Below are 23,338 nucleotides of genomic sequence, written 5' to 3'. Positions count from 1 at the left end.
AGGCCCTGGAGGTGGCCGATCCGGGGGGCACTGGCTGCCAAGGGCTGGACGCATGCCCTGTCCGCACTCCCCACACAAAGAGTCTTACAGTGCCCACGTCAGGTGCTCTTGAGTCAGCCTGCTCCTTGAGCAGACCGGGAAGCCCCCATGTCACCTCCCCTGCCCCCAGGCCAGGCTGCGGCTGAGCTGGGACTTGAACCCAGGTTCTGAGTGACAGCAACTTGGGTCCCCCCTCCCTCTGTCTCTGGCCCGTTTAGCCCCACACACCCCCGGTATCCTCTGGCTCTGAGGATGCTGGGATGAGCTGCTGCTAGGCAGGGGCACGCCAAGAGGGGACTAGGGGCCCCGTCCTGGGACCATTGTCCTTCTGAGCTCCAGGGGAGGGGCCAGGCTACCTCAGCTTTGCCGGGAACCGGGGAGTGGCCCTGGGGGCCATGGAGCCCTGCACTCCCACTCCTCTGGGGCAGCAGACGCCAAGTCTTCAGGCTCGTGGGGATGGGGTAGCCCAGGGCGCCTGTGGCCGGGTGGGCGGGCCAGCAGGCAGGAGGGGTGTTTGCACCATCTTGGCTTGCCGTGGGAACAGTAGTGAGGGAGTTAAAGGCAGGCGGCTGCTTGTTCCTCTCTCCTGTCTGGAAGGAAAACTCCCCTAAACGCCGTGCTGCCTGGCCTCCCGGCAGGGCCGAAAACAAGGGCTGAAGGCTGGAAGCTGGGGCGCGTGACCAGCCTTGCCTCTGTAGAAGCACTCCAGGAGTGCCGCCGCCGTGCCCGCCGTCCCCACGCCCACCGTCCGCCTGGCTGCCCGCTGGTCCTCTGTAAACCTGCCTGTCTGCCCATCCATCTGTCATCCCCTTCTTTCCAACTGTCTCCCTGACCGTCCATCTCTTACTATCCCCTCTCCAGCTGTCTGGCTCGTCTGTCAATCTGTTTGTCTGTCTGTCTCTGGCCCCCATCCATTTATCCATCTGTCCAATCATCTGTGAGTCTATCTGCACATCTTCTTGTTCATTCATCCACGCAGCTGTCTGTGCATCTGTCTGCCCACTAGCCCATCTGCCCATCTGCCTCCCCTCTCCCCCCAGGGCGCAGAGCCATGGCCCAGGGTCGCAGGGCTACGGTAGGCATGGTCCTGCTGGGGCTGGGGCTGGCCCTGGCCATCATCGTGCCCGCTGTGGTCCTCTCTCGCCACCTCGCCCACTGCGGCCCCCAGGCCTTTGACCACGCTGCGGTCGCCGCTGACTCCAAGGTCTGCTCGGACATTGGACGGTGAGTGAGAGGTGGGTGGGAGCTGGGTGGTCCTCGGCGGCTGGCCCCTCCCAGAGACTGTGTGACCAGTGGCGGGAGCGTGGAGAAGGCACGCATGTGTGCAAGCTGTCATGTGGGGGCCAAGTGGGTTTGGACTCCAGCAAGAAAGCAGCCCCAGGGCCCTCACACAGAGTAGGCAGTGGGTGTGTGCATGTCACAGACGGGGGTTTGGGGTAATGACAGTGTGGGCAGAGGGGAGGTGGTGTGTGAGTCTATTCCCAGCTCCAGGACTCAGGCGGCCCAGAGATGGCACCGTCACAGTGTCACTGGTCTGGCTCAGGCTGACCCTGATGACCAGCACTGGCCCCTTCAGAGAGGCCAGGAGAGTTCTCCGGGGCTGGGGTCTTCTCCCAGGGGCATGGGCAAGGGGGCTCAGGGGCTCAGGGGCTCAGGGGCTCCGTATGTGAATACTGGCCTCCTGGGGTGCACTCAGTGCTGCCCAGGGCCAGCCTCCCACCCTGGCTCCCAGCCCCCACGGCCTCCCCTCCTGGTGTCAGGGCCTCAGTCAGGCCAGCGGTGGGCCCATGAGTGACTTTGATGTTTGGCGGGTGAGTGAGGGGGCAGAGGAGAGCGGCTCCAGCTGGCGTTCCTGACCTTCTTCCAGGAAGCCCAGCCCATGGGAGGCTTCCACTGCCCCTGGGGCAGGACATGGCTGGGTGCCCCTGCTGGGCCTGCCTCCTGCCGTGGTCTGGGCAGCCGTCCCCCTTCCCTGCAGGCTGGGTCTGCTTCCCAGAATATCTGTCTCGTGGCCATTGTCAGGGTCAGAAGTGCTTTGTAAACCGAAGGGGACAGTCCCAGAGCTGGGCAGTGTGGCCAAGTCCCGGCCCAGGCGCCACCACCACCACCGGGCGGGTGGTCTTCTCTGCCTTTCGTCCTGGCTCCACCCCTCCTGTGTGCTTTCTGTTTCATTCATTCACCTTCTCATTCATTACTTTCTTCCTTTGTCTGTCTGTCCTGTCCTTGCCCTACTCCCTCCCACCCTGGTCCTCTGGGCTTTTCTCAGGGCTTTCTGTCCCCTCCCTCAGGGCTCCTTCCAGGATGACAGTGGCTGAGGATGGCAGTTCAGGGACAAGTAGGGACAGGCTGCTTGGTCTCCTCAGAGCTCCCAGGGGTGGAAGGGGAGTAAGCCCCCCATGCTCTGGAGAACAGGCAGAGGCTCTGTGCCCACCTGAACCCATAGCTGCAAAGATGCAAACAGGGCTGGGGCTACGGGGACCAGAGGCCACTGATGGGAAGGCGGCCGCCAGGGGTGGGGGGCTGCTGCCGCGTATCTCGGGGTGGGGGTGGGGGGCGGCTGGGCCTGCTGTGTCTCCCTGAGTCTTTCCGGGGTTGGGGGTTCTCCTTGGCCTTGCCCTGCTGTGCTTGTGAGGGTCCAGGTTGGGGTCTCTGCTCTGAGCCCGTGTTCCCCGAAGCACCCCCAGGTGAGGAGAGCAGATGTGGTTTCTCCCCTGGGTTTTGTGTACTTTCAAACAGCACTCTCCACTTCCTGTTCTTTTTTAGGAAACCAAGAGTGGGAGGGAGCCTGGAGCTGGCCCCAGCAGCTGTGGAACAGGGGTCATGTGACCCTGGCTGGGCTGGGGCCTCTGGCCAAGGCCAAGATGCCTCCCGTGAGGGCCTTGGTCACGCTGCTGCTGTGGGGTCTGATGGGGCCGCCTGCCCGCATCCCGCTCTCCCCTCCTCCCTGCAGCTTCCTCACTGCCTGCTCCCCACCCGCAGGGCCTCCAGACGCCCTCTCCTTCTACCCTATCCACCGTGGGTTTCTTCCTTTGGGGCTGGGCCTTCTGCAGCAGCCAGAGCCCCTGGGGAGGGTTCTCAAGGCTTGTGGGAGTGAGGACCCAGTGCCATGTCCAGTGGACATCCAATAGATGCACGGTGACAGTGAGGGCACTCCCCTCTAGACGGTCATCTTCCCGCCGTAGGTCCCCGTGTGTTAGGCCTGTGTGCAGACTGGGTGTTCTGAGGCTCCGAGTAAGTGCTTGTCTCCTAGGGAGATGCCTGAGCTTCAGGGTCAGTGGTGACTCTTAGGCTTTGTGGCATCCGTCTGCTGTGGCCATTCGGAAACACCTGCCCTCCCACAAGACCCTCCGTGGGAGGAGTCTTTGCTCCCCGCTCAATCCAGTGGGATTCCTTGCTCCCTTGATTTATGAGGAAACTAGGCCTGCACAGAAGGGAACTGCCTGGTGTCACGGAGAGAGCATGCCCAGCTGGGACTGTCATCCTCAGCTGCCCCTGCAAGGGTGGAAATTCTCCAGACCCCAATGCTTGTCTAGCCCCGAGGCTGGGCCTGTAAAGGTCAGAGCTTTACTGATCAGGCAGGTAGTTGTAGAGGAGGCTGGGGGGGCCCAGGGTGCCCACCCTCTAGGGCTCTGCAGTCTGGGCTGGCCCTGGGCTTCGGAGGTGGGATGAACCCCAAGAGTTGAGTCTTGTCACTGCCCCAGACCCCACCGGGGCTCTGCGGGTTGCACTCTCGGTGCAGAGGAGAGCAGGGACTTTGGGCAAGGTCAAAAACAAGCCTCAGTTTCTCCATCTGTGAAATGGGGCTCATGTCAAGTGCTGACTCCCCTTGTGAGAGGGCCGTGGAGCTTGCCTGGTACGTAGGGCTCCTGCCCTGGATGGCAATCGTTCTGATCACTGTCTGTTACAGTGGCTTGGACTGCACGTGAGTCAGCATCTCAGGACCGTGATACAATAATAGTGTCTAATACCTAGTCCAGTTCAAATTTCCCCATTGACCCAGTAATTCTATCACGCCTCTCTCTCTTTCATCTCCCATCTATCTATCATCTATCTATCTACCTACCTATCTATCTATCCATCTATCTATCATCTATCTGTCATCTATCATCTATCTATCTATCTATCTATCTATCTATCTATCTATCTATCATCTCTTCAGATCCAGTATTCAATCAGTGGTTGGCGTGTTTCTTTAGTCTTCTTTAATCTAGAACAATCCCCTGTTTATTGGAAAAAATCAATTGATCTTCTACGACATTAACATTTTTAAAGAAGTCAGTCCAGTGTAGCACAACCGGTCTTCACAATCTTGATTTGTCTGCTTATTTCTTTATGATCAGATTTGGGTTAATCACACTGTAACACAGGCGCTGTTTCGCCCTTCCAGTTGTGTCACATAGGAGGGCACAGACGGCAGGCTCTCACATCATCGGTGATGCTAAGTTGGGTCGCTTCCTACAGGTGCTGTTCCCCTGATCTCTCCACTGGATGGGGTACCATTTTCCCTTTTAAATTAGTAACATATGGTTTGATACTTTGAGACCATGTGAATATCTTTTTCTCAAACAACATTTTACCCCATATTTTAACATCTATTTTGATCCTCGTCTATACAAATAAATTTGTGTTTGCAAAAAGGTGATTTCTAAACCTGTCATTTCTTCAACATTTGTGAGCCAGTATCCTTCTGTGAAGATCCCCTCCCAGCCTGATATTCCTGAGTATCACTATTGACTCATGGATTATTTTAATTCATTATATTACAATCCATCACTTTTATTCTTTTTGTTGCTCGAATTGTCACAGATTTGACAATGACACAGTGGGAGCCCCTTTAAGCCACCAACTATGTTCTTGTACGTGTTGCCATTAGACTTGGAGAATTTTCTAGGCTTCCAGCCCGAGATGTTCCAGGATCTGCTTGCATATCCCCTCATCCAGCCCTGAAATCAGGAATTAAGAGAGAATGGCATTTTAGAAGGCGAGCTCTGGATGCTGGCAGTGCTCGTTACTGCCGGGCTGCCATGCTTACGGGTCGTGTCAGTGCACGGAGCCAGAGGAAACTGCATGAGAGGAATGCCATGAATCGGTGCTGAATCTCCAGTCCAAGTCCACCTGACGGGGGCCTTCCTCCTCCTCTTCCTCTCTCCCAGCGTAGGATCCGAAGGGAACACCTATCAGTCAATCAATGAGCCGCTTCTATTTTTCATACATCCTCTCCATTCTCACCTCTACTCTCCTTTTTTATCCACACAGCAGGCCTCCTCACCCATAATAGCTTTGGCCATTTCTCCCATTTTTTTCAGTTAATTTTCCCCCTTTCCACCAGATGAGATTTTTGTCTACACCGTCATTAAAAGGAAAATTTTCACCAGTTCAGTTAACATATCCATAACGTCCAATTTTATGTGCCATAACACAGGCAAGTTTACTTTTATCAATACCAGGGCCCATAAAGCCAAGAGTTCTTTTTTCACCTGCCATTTGACTGGCCTATAGGTAAAACACAGCAGCCACGTCCTCAAAACAGTATCCCCACCCCATTTTTTATGGTTATAGTTTACCTACATTTTCAGAACAACAGCCATTACATTGCTGTACTGTTTCCATTATAACCATCATTTTTAGCCTTAGTTCTCCAGGTAAATATATATTTAATTCTTACTCCTACTCATTATGTCAAACTCTTTCCAGTTATTTTGGTTGCCTGAAGTTTATTTTTATTAGATTCCACAGGCAGTGTTCCTGGGGAGACATTCACTGCTTTCTTGCCTGTTTGTAACAGTCTGTGGCCCTTGGAGGGGAAGGTTGGTTTAGCTGGGTATACAATCCTTGGCTTGTGTTTTCTTTCCTTGAATGTACTGATTATAACTGCCATTGTCTCTGGTGTAAAACATTGATGTCGAAAGTCTGATGACAGTCTGATTTTCTTTCTCTTGTAAGAGACTTAGTCTTTTTACCTAGATGCCCAAATAATTACTAATTTTTATTAAAGTCCAGTAGGTTTATTAGAATGCGTCTCAGTGTTGGCTTTTCTGAATGGGTTTTGCCATGCAGTGGGGTGCCCTTTCCATGCAGGGTGTTGAGTTTGTTTTTTGTTTCTAAATCAGAAAAGTTATCTTGAATTGTAGTTTCTATTATTTATTCTCTTCCATAGACTCAACTTTCCTCTCTGGGGCTCCTATTAATGGAATGTTTGATCTTCTTTGCCTATCTTCTATATTGTTATTTTAAAATCTCTCTCTTCGTTTGTTTTTGATTTAAAAAAATTTCCCCCTTTTCATCTTATCTTTCTTTGCAGGTGTCTCTGTAGGCGTTTGCTCTGTGTTCATCCTTGTGTAGTCTTTGCTTCTGAGAATTTTTTCTTTTATGCTCCATTTGGTCCTGAGTTCTGTAATCTTGTTTTTTCTGTCTTCATTTTCTCCAACACTTCACTTTAGGGTTTTTCTCATTCTGATGTAGCCTGTTCTTTCATGGCATCTTATATTTTAGCACATTTTGACATATTAAGTTGCAGTTCACGTCTGCTTGTGGGCTTGTCTTTTTGGTGTGCCTTGACGGGGCATCGTTCTGCTCCCTACTATCTTTTATGTTATAACAACTCTGGGTGCAATGTGACTTCAATCCTTTTTATTGTTCATGTTTAAGCAGGATGAATTTTCCTTCCCTTTGGGGATGGAAGTTGCATCAAAACAGCTTTTACAGTTTTGGGTTCTTTAATTCCTTCTATTTTTTTTTAAACTGTTATTTACTTATTTACTTAATTTTGTTTTTTGAGGAAAATTAGCCCTGAGCTAACATCTGCTGCCAATCCTCCTCTTTTTTGCTGAGGAAGACTAGCCCTGGGCTAACATCTGTGCCCATCCTCCTCTACCCTATGTGTGGGACACCTGCCACAGCATGGCCTGACAAGTGGCGTGCAGGTCTGCACCCGGGATCCGAACTGACGAACCCTGGGCCGCTGAAGTGGAATGTGTGAACTTAACCACTGTGCCACCGGGCTGGCCCAATTCTTTCTATTTTTTTCACAAAATGGTTTGAAAATTGTATGGCCTTGTACTTTCTGATATTTGTCTTCTCAGATCGCCTCCAGTACTTTTTAAAAAACTCTAGGTCTTCTTTTCCCTCTGCCCTGTTCCTGGCCTGCTCAGCTTGACTCCCCTCCCGGCAGCTTCACCCCTGTGCCGGCCTCTGCCCTGGAGGATAGCATTAGTTTGGTGATTCTGAGAGTCACCGGACCCAGAACTCTTCAGCACCATCCAGCCTTCCCTGGCCCCTACTTACTCACCTGGCAGCTGGAGACTGCCAAATTCAGGCTGTAAAGCTCAGCTGAGCAAATGTTCTCAGATTGATGGGCCTTGCAGACTTCCCTGTGAGAACCTGTGGGGGGTGTGGGAGTTCACCAGACCTGTTTTTTTCCCCTCCCCTTCCTCCCCCACCATGGGGGCGACCAACCCCACAACTTTTGATCTACGGTATTCTCATTACAGTTGGTTCAAAATATTTTCTAGGGGCCGGCCCCATGGCCGAGTGGTTAAGTTCGTGTGCTCTGCTTCGGCAGTCCAGGGTTTCACTGTTTCGAAGCCTGGGCACAGACGTGGCACTGCTCACCAGGCCATGTTGAGGCGGCATCCCACATGCCACAACTAGAAGGACCTACAACTAAAAAAATACACAACTATGTACCAGGGGGCTTTGGGGAGAAAAAGGAAAAATAAAATCTTAAAAAAATTTTTTTTCCTAATTTCCGTTGTAATGTCTTCTTTGTTTCTTGGGTTATTTAGTAGTTATTTTTCTCAATCTTCAAATGCATGGTGATTTTCCAATTAATTTTTTTTTTTTGAGGAAGATTATGTAGGGGAGGAAGACATTTCCTCTTCCCAAATGTGGGTGTGTCTGGCCGGAGAAGGAATTAAATTCACATGAGACAGAATAGCAAGAGAAAATTAAACAAAGCTTTATGAGGAACCATGGCCCGGGGCCTCTCTTCCCGAAGGAAGAAAGGACACCGAAGAAGTGGGGTGCACAAAGTGGTTATATACCCCCATACAGGACGTTTCACATGTGATTGAAATGTCCCTCCCACAATAGTCACAAGATTGCCCTGTCGGCACAGTGCTTGATGGACACAGCAGGTAATGGTCTGCTGTCTCAGAGGGCGTAGCAGGAGGCAAGTCTGTTGTCTGGAGCTGGGCGGTCACAGGTGAGCGCAGCAATCAGTTCCTAGCCTAAGGAAAGATGCTTAATCCTTAAAGAAATGCCAATGTTGGGAGGGGAGGGAAGTCAGTTAGAGGAGGTTACCAGAGAAGCACAATAAAATGCAGATTTAAGTCCTTGCCTTTGACATTGATTAAGAGTTTCTAGAGAGAAGGTCATCGCCTTTCTTCTTCCTGGTACAGAGAGGGAGGCACCTTTTACAGATAGAGATTTACCTTACAAATGTAAATGTGTCCTAACAAAGGGCAAGTTCCATTCCTCAGAGCCTCCTTCCCTGTCCCAGTTTATCAAAAGCAATCAGCCTCAAATAATCCTGATACCAAAGAGACATATCTTGGGGTGGCCAGTTTCAGGTCTCTACAATTAACTCTGAGCTAAATTTGTGCCCGTCTTCCTCCACTTTATATGTGGGACACCCACCACAGCATGGCTTGCCAAGTGGTACCATGTCCACACCCGGGATCCAAACCGGCAAACCCCAGGCCGCCGAAGTGGAACATGAACTTAACCACTGCACCACCGGGCCAGCCCCTCTAATTAATTTATATGATATCAGTTCTTTGAAACTTGTTGAGATTACTTTAAGGTCCAGCAAATGATTAATTTTTATAATATTCTATGTGTTCTGGAAAAGAATGTGTCCAACTGTGTGATTGTGAGTGATGCGGGCTCGGCGAGCCGAGGAGTCGAAAGAAAGATTTCTTGGACTCTCAAGATCTGGCAATGGTGCTCTTCTATTTAGAGAATAGTACGGAATAGCATGGGGACGGGACCCATGGGCAGTCAGAGCTGCTGCTGCATGGGGACAGGACCCATGGGCAGTCAGAGCTCCTGCTGCTGCCCTGAGTTGAGGGTTAGGGCTAAATTTATAAGGCATGGGTACATGACTTATTTTTACTGGAAAAAGAAAAGATGATGTAAAAAGTCATTAAATGATTTCAATGCAGATGGGGTCTGGTTATTGTGTGGTCATATAACTTTAGATACGAATCTGGTCATATAGATCAGCATGTGGGTGAAGATGCCCTGGGCTTCTCTCCCTGGGGCAGCCCTAATTCATACCATAAAAATCCACCAGGGGTCGTATAGTTTGGCATGTAGGCCAGGTCACCCTGGGCTTGTCTACCTGGGGCAGCCTTAATCCACATCATGAGCACAGAGATCTACACGTGTGAGTTCAGTCAGTTTCTTACGAAGGTGTCGCTCAAATCTCCCACAGCCCAGCTGACTTCTTCCGCTTGTTCTCTCAGCCGCTGAGAGGCGTGTCACAGTCTCCCACTATGTATATTCGTCTATTCCTTCTCTTTGTTCTGCAAATTTTTGCCTTTTATAATTTAAAACTAAGTGCACACACATTTTGATTTTTATATCTTCCTGTTGAATTGAGCTTTTTGTAATAACAGTGTCCCTCATTATGTCTAATGACAATTTTCTTGTTAAAAGTCTACGTGGTCTGAAATTAATATAGTTATACAAACTTGGTTAGCGTCTGCATGATACATTTTTTTTTTGTCATTTTATCTCCATGTCTGTTCATCTATTTTCTATATGTTCTATTCTTTTCTCTCAGCACTCAAATTTGGATATTTTGTACTGAATTAATTTTTTTCCCTTTGTGTCTAATCTGTTGTTAATCTGCTGTCAGCACTGAGCTCCTAATTCTATGTTTTATAGTTGCCAGTTCTCTGGTGAAATTCTTTTTTTTTCTTTTTTTTAAGATTGGCGCCTGAGCTAACAACTGTTGCCAATCTTTTTTTTTTTTTCTTTCTGCTTTTTCTCCCCAAATCCCTCCAGTACATAGTTGTGTATTTTAGTTGTGGGCCCCTCTGGGTGTGCCATGTGGGATGCCGCCTCAGTGTGGCCTGATGAGTGATGCCATGTCCGTGCCCAGGATCCGAACCAGCGAAACCCTGGGCCTCTGAAGCAGAGCGCGGGAACTCAACCACTCGGCCACGGGGCCAGCCCCCTCTGGTGAAATTCTTAATCTTGTCTTTTATACCCTTGAAGGTAATTATTTAAAGCCTGTGGTCTGACAGTTTCATCATTTGGAGACCCCACAGGTTTTTTTCTTCGTCATTGTCTAAGCTTTTTCTGGGCTCTGTTTGTGCTGCCTCAATTCCTCATTTGCTTGGTTATTTTTAATTTAGCACTGGAAAGTGTTATAAAAATTGTTATTCAAAATAAGTTTTAGAAATAATTTGAGGCCTAGGACACCAGCAATCTGGGGGCACCTTCATCCAGTCTGAGTGACTGAGATGGTCTGAAGCCAGGCCGCTGGGCCTGTCAGGGCTGGTCTGTTTCCAGTTTACTGTCACTCCCAGAGTGAGGACCCGTCTCCAAGTGTGGTTCGCCCGCACGCGCAGCCCCCAGCCACACGAGGGTGTCAGAAGCCCTGCGTGGCCTCTCAGCCACCTCTTCCTGGACCAGCAGTCATCTGGAGGAAGGCAGCTCCGAGGCCGGGCTCACCTCTCTTCCAGGCCTGTAGTCCTTCCAGCCTCTGAGGCCTGTCAGCAGAGGCCTCCCACCCATCTGGCTTTGCTGGTTGGCTGTGGGATGTTCCGTCTGAGTTATTTCATCTCCGATTACCGGAATATCTGATTTACACTTTAGATTATTTTGTTAAACTATAAGAGAGCAAGGCAGATGCAAGGGGTCAGGTGGGAGCTCATTGCAATAACCCGGTGAGAGATGCAAGTGGCGTGGACCAGGGTAGTGGTGGTGGAGTGATGAGAAGGGACCAGAACCTGGGTATCTTTTGGAGGTAAGGAACTGGCAGGATTTGCTGGTGGACTGCACGTAGGGATGAGAGAAAATGACCAATCAAGGAGGACTCCAAGGTTTACGGCCTGAGCGAGGAGTGAGTGGTTGCATCCTTTTCTGATAGTGAACGCTAGGAGAGGAGCGGTGGGAGGGCAGCTTAGGTCAAGTTAAGAGTGAAATGCCTCTTACACATGCGGGGGCGGTATCCTGTGGATGGCTGAGTCTAAGTGTCTGGAGTTTGGGGGAGAGGACTGGGCTGAGGATAAAACTTGGGGGTCAGCAGCTAGAGGTTGCGTGTTCAGCCCTGAGCCTGGACCAGCTCGTCCAGAGGGTACAGATGCACAAGGACCAAGGACTGAGGCCAGCGCCCCCAGCATCATGAGGTCGGGGTGGTGGGAAGCAAACCAGAGCTTGTGGCAGGGCGGTTTCCTGGAAGCTGAGAGCCGAAAGCACTTCAGGGGAGGGAGCAACGGGTCAGGAGAGATGAGGCCTTTGTTTTGGATGGAAATTGAAAAAAAAAATTTTTCCAGTTTGTCTTTTGACCTTGTTTATGGTGTTCTATCCTTACTAAAATTTGTGTTTCTCGGGGGGCCGGCCCAGTGGCGCAGCGGTTAAGTTCGCATGTTCTACTTCAGCAGCCCAGGGTTCACAGGTTCAGATCCTGGGCGTGGACCTATCGCCGCTCATCAAGCCACACTGTGGTGGTGTCCCATATGAAAAAAAATAGAGGAAGACTGGCACAGATGTTAGCTCAGCAACAATCTTCCTCACACATACACACAAACACACACAAAATTTAAAAATTAGGGGCCGGCTCCGTGGCCGAGTGGTTAAGTTTGCATGCTCTGCTGCGGGGGCCCAGGGTTCGGATCCTGGGCGCGGACATGGCACCGCTCGTCAGGCCACGTTGAGGTGGCATCCCACATCCCACAACTAGAAGGACATGCAACTAAGATATACAACTGTGTATGGGGGCGCTTTGGGGAGATAAAAGCAGAAAAAAGAAAATTAAAAAAAATTTGTGTTTCTCTGTGCCTGAGCGTAGCAGGCTTATTCTCGCATGCTTCCAGCTTCGTGCCCACTTTCCCATCCCAAGATTATGTGTATCCGTGTAGCACCTGTGTGTGCCCATGTGTGGGCTGGGAGCAGGGACACGGGCTTGGGGGAGGGTGTGAGTCCAGGATGGAGTGGTCAGGCCAAGGTGCCCAAGCTGAGAGAGGGTGCTGGGCCCAGATGTCCCACGGGGTGTGGGAGGGGGACCCAGGTCCACTCCCTCTCTGGGCCTTGGTTTCCCCATCTGTAACTGGGGTTAAAATGCTGGCTTCCTTGAGGTGCTGCGGAGGATTCCTGGGTGTGAGGGAAGAGGCAGCCCCTGGTAAGCTGTGCAGGCCTATGCTCCAGGGATGGGGTCATTTCTGTGACATAGGCCAGTCTGACCAGCACCTCAGAGCTGAAGGACCCACCTCTCACCGCCCATGGACAGATGGGGAAACTGAGGCCAGACAGGCTTCCCATAGACATTGGGCCCCAGGAGAAGCTGTGGGGCCCATCAGCCCAAGCCCCGGTGGCAGAGCAGGATCCTGGGGTCACTTGAAAAAGTCTAATCTTGAAGGGGTTGGGGCCTGTGTGTCCCCAGTGAGATGAGGAGTGGAGGCTGCCCAGGGCGGGCTTCTGGGACTGTTGGGAGGGACCAAGGGGCTGGCTCCGGCGTGGTTCTGCCTGTTGCAAATGAGCCAGTGCTGCCGAAGGACCTAGGGAGTAACGGCAGCAGAAGCATTTTACAAACTGAGAAGTGCCTTATATTTGGCAAGGGGCAGTGTAAATGGCATCATAATTTGCAATCTGTAAAGTGTGTGGACCTGTGAGCAGTTGCACTTGAGAGGGCAGCTGGATGTGATCTCTGACCTAACCTGGGGTTTGGTGGCAGCAGATGGGCCACCCACATGTCACCATTCCCTGGCGAATGGTAGCTGAGCAAGCCGAGGTGGGGATGCCGGGGTAGGGGAGCCAGGCCATTTACTCTGCCCATGTTCCCTAGCGCCATCCTCCAGCAGAACGGCTCGGCCATGGATGCCACCATCGCAGCTCTGGTCTGCACAGGTGTCGTCAACCCCCAGAGCATGGGCCTGGGTGGAGGGGTCATCTTCACCATCTACAATGCGACCACAGGTGAGCCCATATGGGACCCCCATAGGAGGGTGGGCTTGTCCACAGGCACTAATGGCGAGGTGCTTGTGAACATCCTGAGTGTGCTGCCAGGCCTGTCCTGTCCTGTCCGCCCAGGGGGCCTCTCGGTGCCCCTCCCCCCGCCTCATCTGTGCAAAGCCTTCCTGGCAGGTCCCATGCCAAGTCCTAGCCCAGAGGCCAGTTCACAGTGCAGAGCGGGAAGGGAGACCCAGAGCAGGGCCAGGGCCATCTGAGGGGCCCAGGCGGTGGGGCGAGGCCCGGCAGCCGCAGGAGTGCCCCTGACCACTGGCACGCCCTGCCCTGGCTCCAGGGAAGGTGGAGGTCATCAATGCCAGGGAGACAGTGCCTGCCAGACACGTCCCGGATCTGCTGGACCAGTGTGAGCAGGCCCAGCCACTGGGCACAGGTGAATCCCTGGGCGGGGCCACCTGCTCCCACTCCACCAGGCCATTGGGGCTGACCAGAACAGCCCCCTGAAGGGGCAGCATGCTTCATGCACAGGCTGTGACACCGTGACACCGAAGGACAGCAGCTAGGGGTGTGGAGCCCCCACAGGTCCTGACCCACTGGGGTGGGGGAGTTTTCCTGGGGGAGGGGTGATCCAAGCAGGGGACCCATCCCAGGCAAAGGTCTGGACGGTTCAGTGGAGGTGGGTTGGTGGGGGGTGCGTGGGAGGTCTTGGGGCCAGTGTGCGCTAGGCCCTGGGGCCTTGGCTGTGGACTTTGTATGGAGGGCACTGGGGAGCCAAGGTGGGTTTGAGCAGGGAGGGATGTGGGCAGGCCTGGCCTCGTGAATGCTCACTCTGGCTGCCATGGCTGGGGGGGGCGGTTGTGGGGGTGATGGAGAGCCCCTGGGGCAGGCTTGGGAGCCACGGGGCTGGGGGCAGGGTGGGGGTAGTGGGGGGCCAGGGCATGATGCCGTGGTGCTGTGCAGGGGCCCAGTGGATTGGGGTGCCTGGGGAGCTCCGTGGCTACGCCGAGGCCCACCGCCGCCACGGCCGCCTGGCCTGGGCGCAGCTGTTCCAGCCCACCATCGCGCTGCTCCGAGGGGGCTACCGCCTCCCCCCCGTCCTCGGTCAGTTCCTCAACCACAGCCTCCTGCGGCCTTCCTTGAATGCCTCGTCCCTGAGGTGAGCACCGCCCGGGGGGACCCGGGGCCCCTCCTCTGCTCCTGGGGTCAGGCCGCGGCCTGTTTGAGCCGGGCCCCATCCCAGCCCCTCCTCACACCAGAGGGTTGACCTCATGGGGGTACCGGGGGTCTTGGATGGCCAGTACCTTGCTGTCTCAGTTTGTAGACCTTTGGGCTCTGCATGGCAGAACCTAATCGGAGGGGCTCAGGCCAGAGGGAGTTTAGGCCTAGCGATGGGTCTCCCAGGGCATGGATTTGGGCTCCGCTACTGTCCTCTGGCCCTGCCCTCCTTCTCACTCTCTCTGGGTTGGCAGGAGGGCTTCGGCCGCCCCCTTGCCTGCCCTGCCAGCCCACTGACCAGGTCCTCGCAGGAGTGTAGGGAGGACGGACCCCGGGTGGATGCAGGCCCGACAGGGGAGCACGCCTTCCTGGGCCAGGGTGAGGAGTGAGGAGAGAGGCGTCAGCCCCCTCCAGTCCTAGAGAACTGGCCCTCTGATGTCCATGCCAGCCCCTCAGGACCCCAGACCAGGACTGCCTCCCTGTAGTGTCCCAAGGCCGGCACGAGAGCCCCTGCAGCACTGTGGCTGCCCTCTGGGACTGGGCCCCACCCTGAGGCTGCTCCCCAAACCCCAGGCAGCTCTTCTTCAACGGGACAGAGCCGCTGAGGCCTCAGGACCCATTCCCGTGGCCCACGCTGGCTGCCACTCTGGAGACTGTGGCCACGGAGGGCGCAGAGGTCTTCTACACGGGGAGGCTGGGCCAGACGCTGCTGGAGGACATTGCCAAGGAAGGTCAGCAGCGCTGAGGTCCCAAAGTCCCCGGCCCTGCCAGAGAAAGATCTGGCTTCTGGGTGCTGGGACGGGGCAGGCCCTTCCTGAGGCCCCACAGGAGTTCCGGCTGCTCCCAGGGCTTGGAGAGGCCATGTGCCCGGTCCTGCCCACTGCTGGCCTCAGGGACCCTGTGGTCAAGGCCCTCAAGGAGCAGAGTCCCCCGTTAGGAGAGTTAGCAGTGGCCATGGTGGCCCCAGTGGGCTCCTGGGCCTGGAGCTGGCCCCCCTCACGGTCTCTTGGAGGCCAGCTCGCCTCTCCCACCTCCCCCTCCTCCCCCTCCCAACCTGCCTGCCTCTGGCCTCTGTCCACCCATCCCCCACTGGGCTCTAGGGTCCAGCCCTGAGGCCACTGCCCACAGACCCGCCATCACCCCTCTAGGTCTAGAAGGCTAGGGACAAGGGGAGCCCCACTGTGTGACCTGGGGTTGGTGGCAGTCACTCTCTGCCTCATTTTTCCCATCTGTACATGGAGCCCCCTCTGTCTCACCCCAGGCAGCTGGCTGACCCTGCAGGACCTGGCGTCGTTTCGGCCGGAGGTGGTGGACGCCCTGGCGGTGCCCCTGGGAGACTACACCCTGTACTCACCACCACCGCCTGCAGGGGGCGCCATTCTCAGCTTCATCCTCAATGTGCTCAAAGGTGATGCCCCCAGGCCTCCCGCCCAGAGCCCTGCCTCGCTGGGAAGCTAGACTCCAGGCCCAGCGGGGGCTTTGGAAGCCATTGCTTTTTCCAGCTCAGACGAATGACACGGAAGACAGGGCTGTGGAAATGGGGCAGGATGGTGTGTTCTAGAGGCGGCCTCTGGCGAGGCCCACACTACGGGCTTTGCTGCAGGGTCTGAGTCCTCCCCTGAAGCTGACCCAGTGCAGGGGCACAGGAGCAGGCGGGCTATGCAGGTAGTGAGCTGCCCGGCGAGTGTGTGCAGGGGGCTGAGGCCTGGCCCCACCCATCGCAGCCTACAGGGTGGTGAGGGGGCTCCTAGCAGTCCTGTGGCCGCCGTACAAATGACCACAAACTTAGTGGCTTCAAACAAGAGAAATTTATTCTCTCACAGTCCTGGAGGCCGCAAGTCCAAAATGGAGGTGTTGGCTGGGCCACGTTCCCCCCGGGCTCTGGGGGCGAATCTGTTCCTCCTCCTCCAGCTTCTGGAGGCTGCCGGCACACCCAGGCCTGTGGCCAGCTCGCCAGCCTCCCCTCCGTGCCCACATTGCCTCCTCCTCTTGTCTGAGTGTCTGTCTTCTAAGGACACACACGATTACGTTTAGAGCTCGCCCAGATAACCTGCTCCTCTCAACAGCCTTAACTTAAGCACACATTTTGCCGTAGAAGATAGTCTTCCCAGGTCCTGGGGATCAGGATGTGGACCGATCTTTTTGTTGGGGGGGCTAATGTTCAACCCCCACCTGCGCTCCCTCCCTCCCTAGGGTTCAACTTCTCGGCAGAGTCAGTGGCCCGGCCCGAGGGGAGCGTGAACTTGTACCATCACCTCGTGGAGACCCTCAAGTTTGCCGGGGGGCAGAGGTGGCGGCTGTGGGACCCTCGAAGCCACCCGGAGCTCCAGGTGAGGTAGCCTGGGCTGGCGGAGAGCCGCCTTCCCCGCCCCGGGACTGGGCGTGAGGGGAGCATCAGGCCAGGTGCTCTGTGGATCCCTGGCCAGGTGGCATTGGAGGGTGTATGTGTGGTTGGTGCCAGAGCTGGACAGCCTGGCAGTGGCCCAGGGCAGGGAGGGTGCAGCGGGTCTGGGGACTGGAAGGGGCCCCTGAATGGCTAGTATTGGGGGCAGTGGCGTCTCAGAGGACCTGGAGGGTGGGCAGGGTCTGGGCTGCAGGGAGGACAGACTGGAGAGGGTCCCCCAGGGGGTCCTCTGCTCCATGGGCCCTCCATCTTGGCTTCTCGCTGACCCTGCCACCTGCCCACCCGCCCCAGAATGCCTCCCAGGTCCTGCTGGGGGAGGCTCTGGCAAAGCACGTCCGCCAGCAGATCGACGCCCGGGGGGACCACCAGCTCAGCCACTACAGCCTGGCCGGGGCCACGGGCTACAGGATGGGCACAGCCCACGTGTCTGTGCTGGCAGAGGATGGTAGTGCTGTGGCCGCCACCAGCACCATCAACACGCCGTGCGTGAGGCCCAGGGGCGAGCAGGCAGGCCCCACTTCTTTGCTCCCTAGACCTCAGCCCCGGCCTCCCCTGCTTGTCTCCATTGCGGCAGCACTTTGAGTTTGCCTATTTCTTCTATCAAAAGGGGTCCTACACCCCTGACACTTCTGGCTGAAAAGGTTGTTGATGGGGTGGCCCTGAGCCAGGACCCGCCTGGGGATGGCCCTTACCCAGAAGGACGCCCTGAGGGTGGGCACTGGTGGATATTTGGGGACAGTGCCAAGGAGAAAATAGCGGCTCCAGCATGCTGGAGGGCAGCTGCTAAAACGGGGGCCTCCTGGAAGGCTGGCGAGCCAGCATCCACGCTGGGGGTGCGAGGTGGGGCGTGCGGCCCGAGCCCAGGCTCTGCTTCCCCATCTGCAGCTTCGGAGCGATGGTATACTCACCGCGCACAGGGATTCTCCTTAACAATGAGCTCCTGGACCTTTGCTGGAGGCGCCTGACAGGCTCCAGTATCACCCCCCGACCCGGTGAGTGTGGGGACCCCATTGGCGAGAGGAGGGAAGGGAGCAGCTGCCCGCCTCGCTCAGCCACGGTGAATGGAGACGGGGGGCGTGGGGGGAGTGGAGGCTGTCCTGGAGGGCACTGGCTTGGAAGCCAGGATGCGAATGACAGTTGTCTGGCCTCCAGTTGCAGGTGAGCGGCCCCCATCATCCATGGTACCCTCCATCTTGGTCAACGCAGCTCAGGGGTCAAAGCTGGTGATTGGCGGGGCTGGGGGGGAGCTCATCATCTCTGCTGTGGTCCAGGTGAGTCTGGGGGCTCCTGGCTGGCATGTCCCGTCTCTGGGAGGCCCTGTTGTCCTGCCCTCCCCCAGGGGAAGGGAGGGATCGGTGTGGGGGGCCGGTGCCGCCTCCCTCCCTCACTGTGGCCTCATTCTCTCGGCCAGGCCATTGTGAACAAGCTGTGGCTTGGCTTTGACCTGGAAGCAGCCATCGCAGCCCCGATCCTGCACGTCGACAGCCAGGGCCAGGTGGACTACGAGCCCAGTTTCAGCCAGGTGAGGCCGCAGCCCAAGCCGCCAGTGCACGCTGCTCGAAGCCCCTTCCCCGGGGATGAGCTCAGCTGCTGTCTCGGGCCGGGCACACTTGAGCTTTGGGTGCCATCTGGAGTTGAGAACGCAGTGGCCAAGGCACCAGGCCAGTCTTGTGGCCGCCGAGGCAGAGAACAGAGTGCAGTGCGAGCTTCTCCCAGGCGAGCCCTTGTCCTGCTCTGTCTGGGCCACTCTCTCCGGAAGCTCGTTCTCCTGCTGTGGCCTCTCAAGCTCTTGCGTGTAGTGATGTGTTTCCTCGTGTGATTTGCAGCTTTTACTTGTGAGTTTATTTGTAAGACTGTATCATTCCTGTGAGAGTCCATGGAGGGATTTCCTTCCAGGGCACTGGCGGTCGCATTGGTGCTGAGGTTTTTTTAATTTTATTTTTATTATTTTTTAATAGATTTATTTCTATTTTAATTTTTTTAATACTTTTTTTTTGAGGAAGATTAGCCCTGAGCTAACATCTGCTGCCATTCCTCCTCTTTTTGTTGAGGAAGACTGGCCCTAAGCTAACATCCGTGCCCATCTTCCTCTATTTTATATGTGGGACACCTACCACAGCATGGCTTGACAAGCGGTGCCATGTCTGCACCTGGGATCCGAACCGGCCAACCCCAAGACACCAAAGCAGAGTGTGTGAACTTAACCACTGTGCCACCAGGCTGGCCCCTGGTGCTGGTTCTTCTGAACATTTCTTGGTTCCCCGACACGAGCAGGCCAGGGGAGCTGAATTCTCTCATGAGACTCCCTGCCCTCAAGCCCCCAGCAGACGGTCAGCGTCCTCAGAGCTCTCTGGGCTGGTGGATGCCCTTCACTAGAACCTAATTTAAAAGACTGGCAGCTTTTCAAGGCTCCACGCTTCATGCCTGGGGTCAGTCCAAGCTGCTGGGGCTCGTAGTCCTCCAAGCCGCTTTCCTGTGATGAGCGTGTCTTGGTCTCAGGGCCACCTCCACAGCCCTTAGAACTCTGAAAGCCATAGAGTGGGGTTTTGATTCCAAGGGGGTGTGTAGTCCCCGAGAACCTCAGTCTGTGGGCCTGGCGACAAAGGGCGTCAGCTCGTCAGCTCAAACTCTCGGAGCCCGAGGCCCTCCCTCTCGTTAGGCTCCTCCCTGTGAAGGATGTTGAGTGCTCCCTCAGGCCTCATCCTCTCATGCCCTTCCCCTTGACCTTGGCTGAAGCTCCTTACTCTGTGAGCATCGTTCTCCAAGGAACTTAGATTCTGGGAATTCAGAAATGATAGCCTGGAATCCGTTGACCTGCGAGCCCAAGATCCTCGGAGAGTTAGAGTGTTGGCCTTGCAGGTCTAGGGCATTCCATGGAGAAAATCCTAGACTCTGGGTGGAGACCTTGAGTCTCCAAGGGCTTTCACACCAACCAAGGCCCAGGGACTGAGGCCAGAGGGGCCTTCATTCCTCGGGGCCTTAGAGTTTGGCCACTAGAACCTAGGAACAGAGTCTCCAAGCACTGAGGGCCCTGTTGTGGCCTTGGCTATGAGGACCTTGGCCTTCAAATCTAAGGACATTGGGCAATTAGTGCGTCAGGCAGAGAAACTTGTAACTCAAGGGCGTAGCGCTCCAGAGACCTCGCCTCACCAGTGGCTCAGGGCGCACGTCTCACCAGGTGACCTCAGGTTGGAGGCCCTGGTCCTGGGGACTACAGAGCACTAGGGTCTTTGTTCCTGGAGGTCTCTGGAATCTAGGGCCCTGGTGGGCTAAGGTCCTTGGCCTGTTAGTCCAAAATGGTAACTGGAAACAAGGGACCCCAGTAGCACAGGTGCCCACACTCCAGGATTTGTGCCCCTTACAAACGTGTGGCAAGTATGTGACGGCCACAACCCCAAGGCAAGGTACCTAGTGTCTTAGAAACCGACACCTGGGGCCCTGATGCCCTAAATCCCACACACGCAGCGTCGCAGATCTGAGCCTTTAGGGCCCTGTGCTCTGAGCGCCTCCGTGGGGGACCACTGGTGCCTTTAGCCTGGGGGTCAATGTCCCTGGACTTGTGGATGTTCAGAGAAAATGGCATCTGAAGCTTCAGGTCCTTCTTCCAGCTGGTTCCTCAACCCATGGGGCCCTAAGCTTGCGAGGCCTCCGGCCGCCAGGAGTTTGACTACCGCCTTCCTGGGTTCTATGATCTCCAGTCTGCTCATGCAGGTGTTGAGATGGAAGGTCCTATGCAGCCCGACAGTGCTGGCACCAGGACCTCTTCTCCTCCGTGTCCCGAGGCCCCTGGGCACCCCAGACGCTGAGGCGTGGAGCGAGATCTCAAGTTGGGCAGGTCCTATGCCTGGAGGACCCAGGACTCCGCCTTCTAGAAGGCTTAGCTTTCAAGGTCCTCAAAATTAGAGACCTCTCAGCCTAAGTCCCTAGCAGCCACCTTCTGCATCGAAGGCCCCAGATTCCTCAGATGTTGCCCCTGGGGCCCCTGGTGTCCTTGGATCCAGGACAGAAAGAAACTTGAGCCTCGTGCTCCTTCGGGCCTGAGTGTTGTCCTCCCCGCCACGTGCCTGGAGCCAGGCTTCCCCACTAGCGCCTGAGGAGTGGGAGGCCACAGGGTTCTTAGGTCCCTGCCTGGGCCCTGTCCCTCCAGGGGCGGGTCTGTGCTGCCCTCACCTGTGCACCCGCCTTCTCTCCTCTCCAGGAGGTGCGGAAGGGGCTTCAGGACCGGGGCCAGAGCCAGAGCAGGAGGCCCTTTTTCCTGAACGTGGTCCAGGCTGTGTCCCAGGACGGCGCCTGTGTGTATGCCGCGTCGGACCCGAGGAAGGGGGGGAAGGCCTCGGGCTACTGACGAGGCTGCTCCTGAGAGCCAGGGTCCGGGTGCCATCGGTGTCCAGGCTGGCCTTGGCCATGAGACCGAGAGCTCCAGTGGGATCTGGACTGAGGGATCAGCCTGGGGCTGCAAGCGGTGGGGACAGCATGGCAGATGGAGGACCATGGGGGCTCATGCCCTGCCTGCCCTGCGCTGGCCCCTCCAGCCTTCCCCAGGCCTCTCACTCAGGACTGTGGCCCACCCCCATCTGTATATCTTGCAGTCCAAGATTAAAGAGGAGGCCGGACATGAGCTGATTTGGGGTCGAGGTAGGGAAGGGGACCCTCAGTACACACATTGAGCTCCTACAGTCCTCTGCTACATACCACCGTGGAGGTGGGGAAACCGAGGCTCAGAGAGGGGCCGGGCCGCCCCTGGACAGGGGCATGCACCCCCCGTCCCCCACTTGCTGGGGCTCCACAGCATGGCTGCCTGCGACCCGCCTATGGTGGGAAGGGATGTGGCCTGGGGGTGCCAGCCTCTGCCTCTTGTCGAGGCCCATCTCTGGATCTTGTCCTCCGTGCCAGGGGAAGCTTGGATGAAGCAAAACCTGAGAGCCCACCTGGCCCCAGCCACAACAGCCCATTTCTCACCCTTGGCACTGTTGGCATTCTTTTTGGGGGGCTGTCTCCACACGGTAAGATGTTGAGAAGCCTGCCTGTCCTCCACCTGCTGGACGCGGCAGCAAGCCCCCCACAGACAGTTGTGATGCCACCAGATCACCCCGTGAGACACTGCTCTGGACCCAGGAGCCCCCAGCTGCTGTGAAGGGCTTTCCTGCTGCTGGACAGGCTGCCTGCCCTGGGAGCACCTCACTGGACTGACCTGGGCGACCTGCCCCGCGACAGTTGCTGGGAGCCTGGAGTGTTTCTGTTTCACCCCAAACATCCCACATGCCGATGCTCTGCTCCTGAGCTGTCGCTCCCACTCTGCCCTGGAGGCCACCAAGCAGGGTGGGCGGTGTTAGTTCCCTGTGGCTGCTGAGACCAAGTACTGCAGACCGAGCGCCTTAAAACACCAGGAGCCCCTCCTCTCACAGGCCGGGCGGGAGTCTGATCAGTGTTGGCGGCTGAAGCCAAGGTGCGGGCAGGGCCGCGTTCCCCATGGGGTTTCAGGGGGACTTCCCGCCTCTCCCGGCTGGTGGCCGCATCGCTGCCACCACCCCCCCCCACCCTCCCCCGTGGTCGCACGGCCTTCTCCTCCATGTGCGTGAAGTCTCCCTCTGCTTCGGCAGGTCTGGGTGGAGGAGGCACCCTCAGAAAGTGTGTAAGGACACTTGTAGGCATATAAGGCCTGCCCGGATAATCCAGGGCGATCTCCCATCTCAAGACCCTTACTTGAATCTCAAAGTCACTTTCACCATATTATTCACTGGCTCCAGGGATCAGGATGTGGACATATTTAGGGACAGTAACTTAGTCTCCTGTACATGGGGAGGGGGTCTGGATGGCGCAAATCCCTTATCTGGGCTTAACTGGGGAGGTGGACGGGACATTTGGACACAATCCAGGATGTCTGGGCACAAAGGCTGGCTCCCTTTGAGATGGGGGGTTGTCCCTCCATCATTGCTGTGCTCCCCTGTGAACCCTGGGGCTGCAGACACTCCTGGGGGTCTGGTTTGGGAGGGAGCGGGGAGCAGACTTCCAGAAAGGGCAGGTCTGATTCAGGGGTCAGGGACGCAGGAAAAGTGGGCTTAGACAGAAGCAGGAGTGGGGGGCTTTGGGCCTAGTAGGATCCAGAGGGTGACCCGGTCCTGTCAGGACCCTCCACAGGGTGGCCTCACCATCCCGAGGGCTCTAGCATATTGACTGAATTTCACAGCCAGCAGGAGTGACAGAGCTTCTCCCTTCAGCTCCCCTCCCCCGCTCCCTGCAGTTTAACGAGAGTCCCAGGCCCAGCTTTTGTGGACCCAGCGGATCCCTCCCTGAGCAATCTGTGTGCCTGGCATGGGGCAGGGGGGCTGATTGGCTTAGGTCCATGGGGCCCACCCTGAGAGCTGTCCCCACCCCGTGGGGAGAAGGAGACTGCTCGGCGCAAGCCTCACCTGTCCCGTGGTGGGAGCCTGCTTCTGTGCTCCCAGACCAGACTTGCCCCCTTCCCAGGGCCCAGGGAGGCTGCCCTACCCCAGCAAGGCCTGAGTGGGCCTGGGAAAGCCTTACGGTCCCTCCTGGTAGTGC

At 56.0% G+C, this 23,338-nt stretch overlaps 1 protein-coding gene across 2 annotated transcripts; it reads left to right on the top strand.

Annotated features, from left to right (window-relative positions):
* Window positions 1-353: 353 nt before the first annotated feature.
* GGT5 (gamma-glutamyltransferase 5) lies at window positions 354-21,413 on the top strand. 2 transcript variants are annotated; one of them, XM_014866272.3, is made up of 13 exons: window positions 354-812; window positions 1,080-1,263; window positions 13,055-13,185; window positions 13,514-13,609; window positions 14,137-14,332; window positions 14,965-15,122; window positions 15,653-15,799; window positions 16,585-16,721; window positions 17,087-17,277; window positions 17,681-17,787; window positions 17,948-18,066; window positions 18,207-18,317; window positions 20,994-21,413. In XM_014866272.3, exons 2-13 carry the CDS (start codon window positions 1,091-1,093, stop codon window positions 21,138-21,140), a joined length of 1,713 nt encoding a protein of 570 aa, XP_014721758.1. In that variant the 5' UTR covers window positions 354-812; window positions 1,080-1,090; the 3' UTR covers window positions 21,141-21,413. The 2 variants fall into 2 exon arrangements, with proteins under 2 accessions (XP_014721758.1, XP_070372668.1); XM_070516567.1 differs by lacking the exons at window positions 354-812; window positions 1,080-1,263 and adding an exon at window positions 10,918-11,017.
* Window positions 21,414-23,338: the final 1,925 nt, after the last annotated feature.

Source organism: Equus asinus, chromosome 8, assembly GCF_041296235.1.
Source record: "Equus asinus isolate D_3611 breed Donkey chromosome 8, EquAss-T2T_v2, whole genome shotgun sequence".
NCBI lineage: Eukaryota > Metazoa > Chordata > Mammalia > Perissodactyla > Equidae > Equus > Equus asinus.
Note: the sequence above shows the minus strand (reverse complement) of the source record. Positions and strands in the feature narration are given on the sequence as shown.

Bases quoted from the DNA above. Each gene is read 5' to 3' on its own strand.
- GGT5 (XM_014866272.3), top strand. From the start codon at position 1,091: ATGGCCCAGGGTCGCAGGGCTACGGTAGGCATGGTCCTGCTGGGGCTG. The intron at 13,610-14,136 runs GTGAATCCCTGG...GGTGCTGTGCAG, and splicing joins GGCCCAGCCACTGGGCACAG to GGGCCCAGTGGATTGGGGTG. The intron at 18,318-20,993 runs GTGAGGCCGCAG...TCTCCTCTCCAG, and splicing joins ACGAGCCCAGTTTCAGCCAG to GAGGTGCGGAAGGGGCTTCA.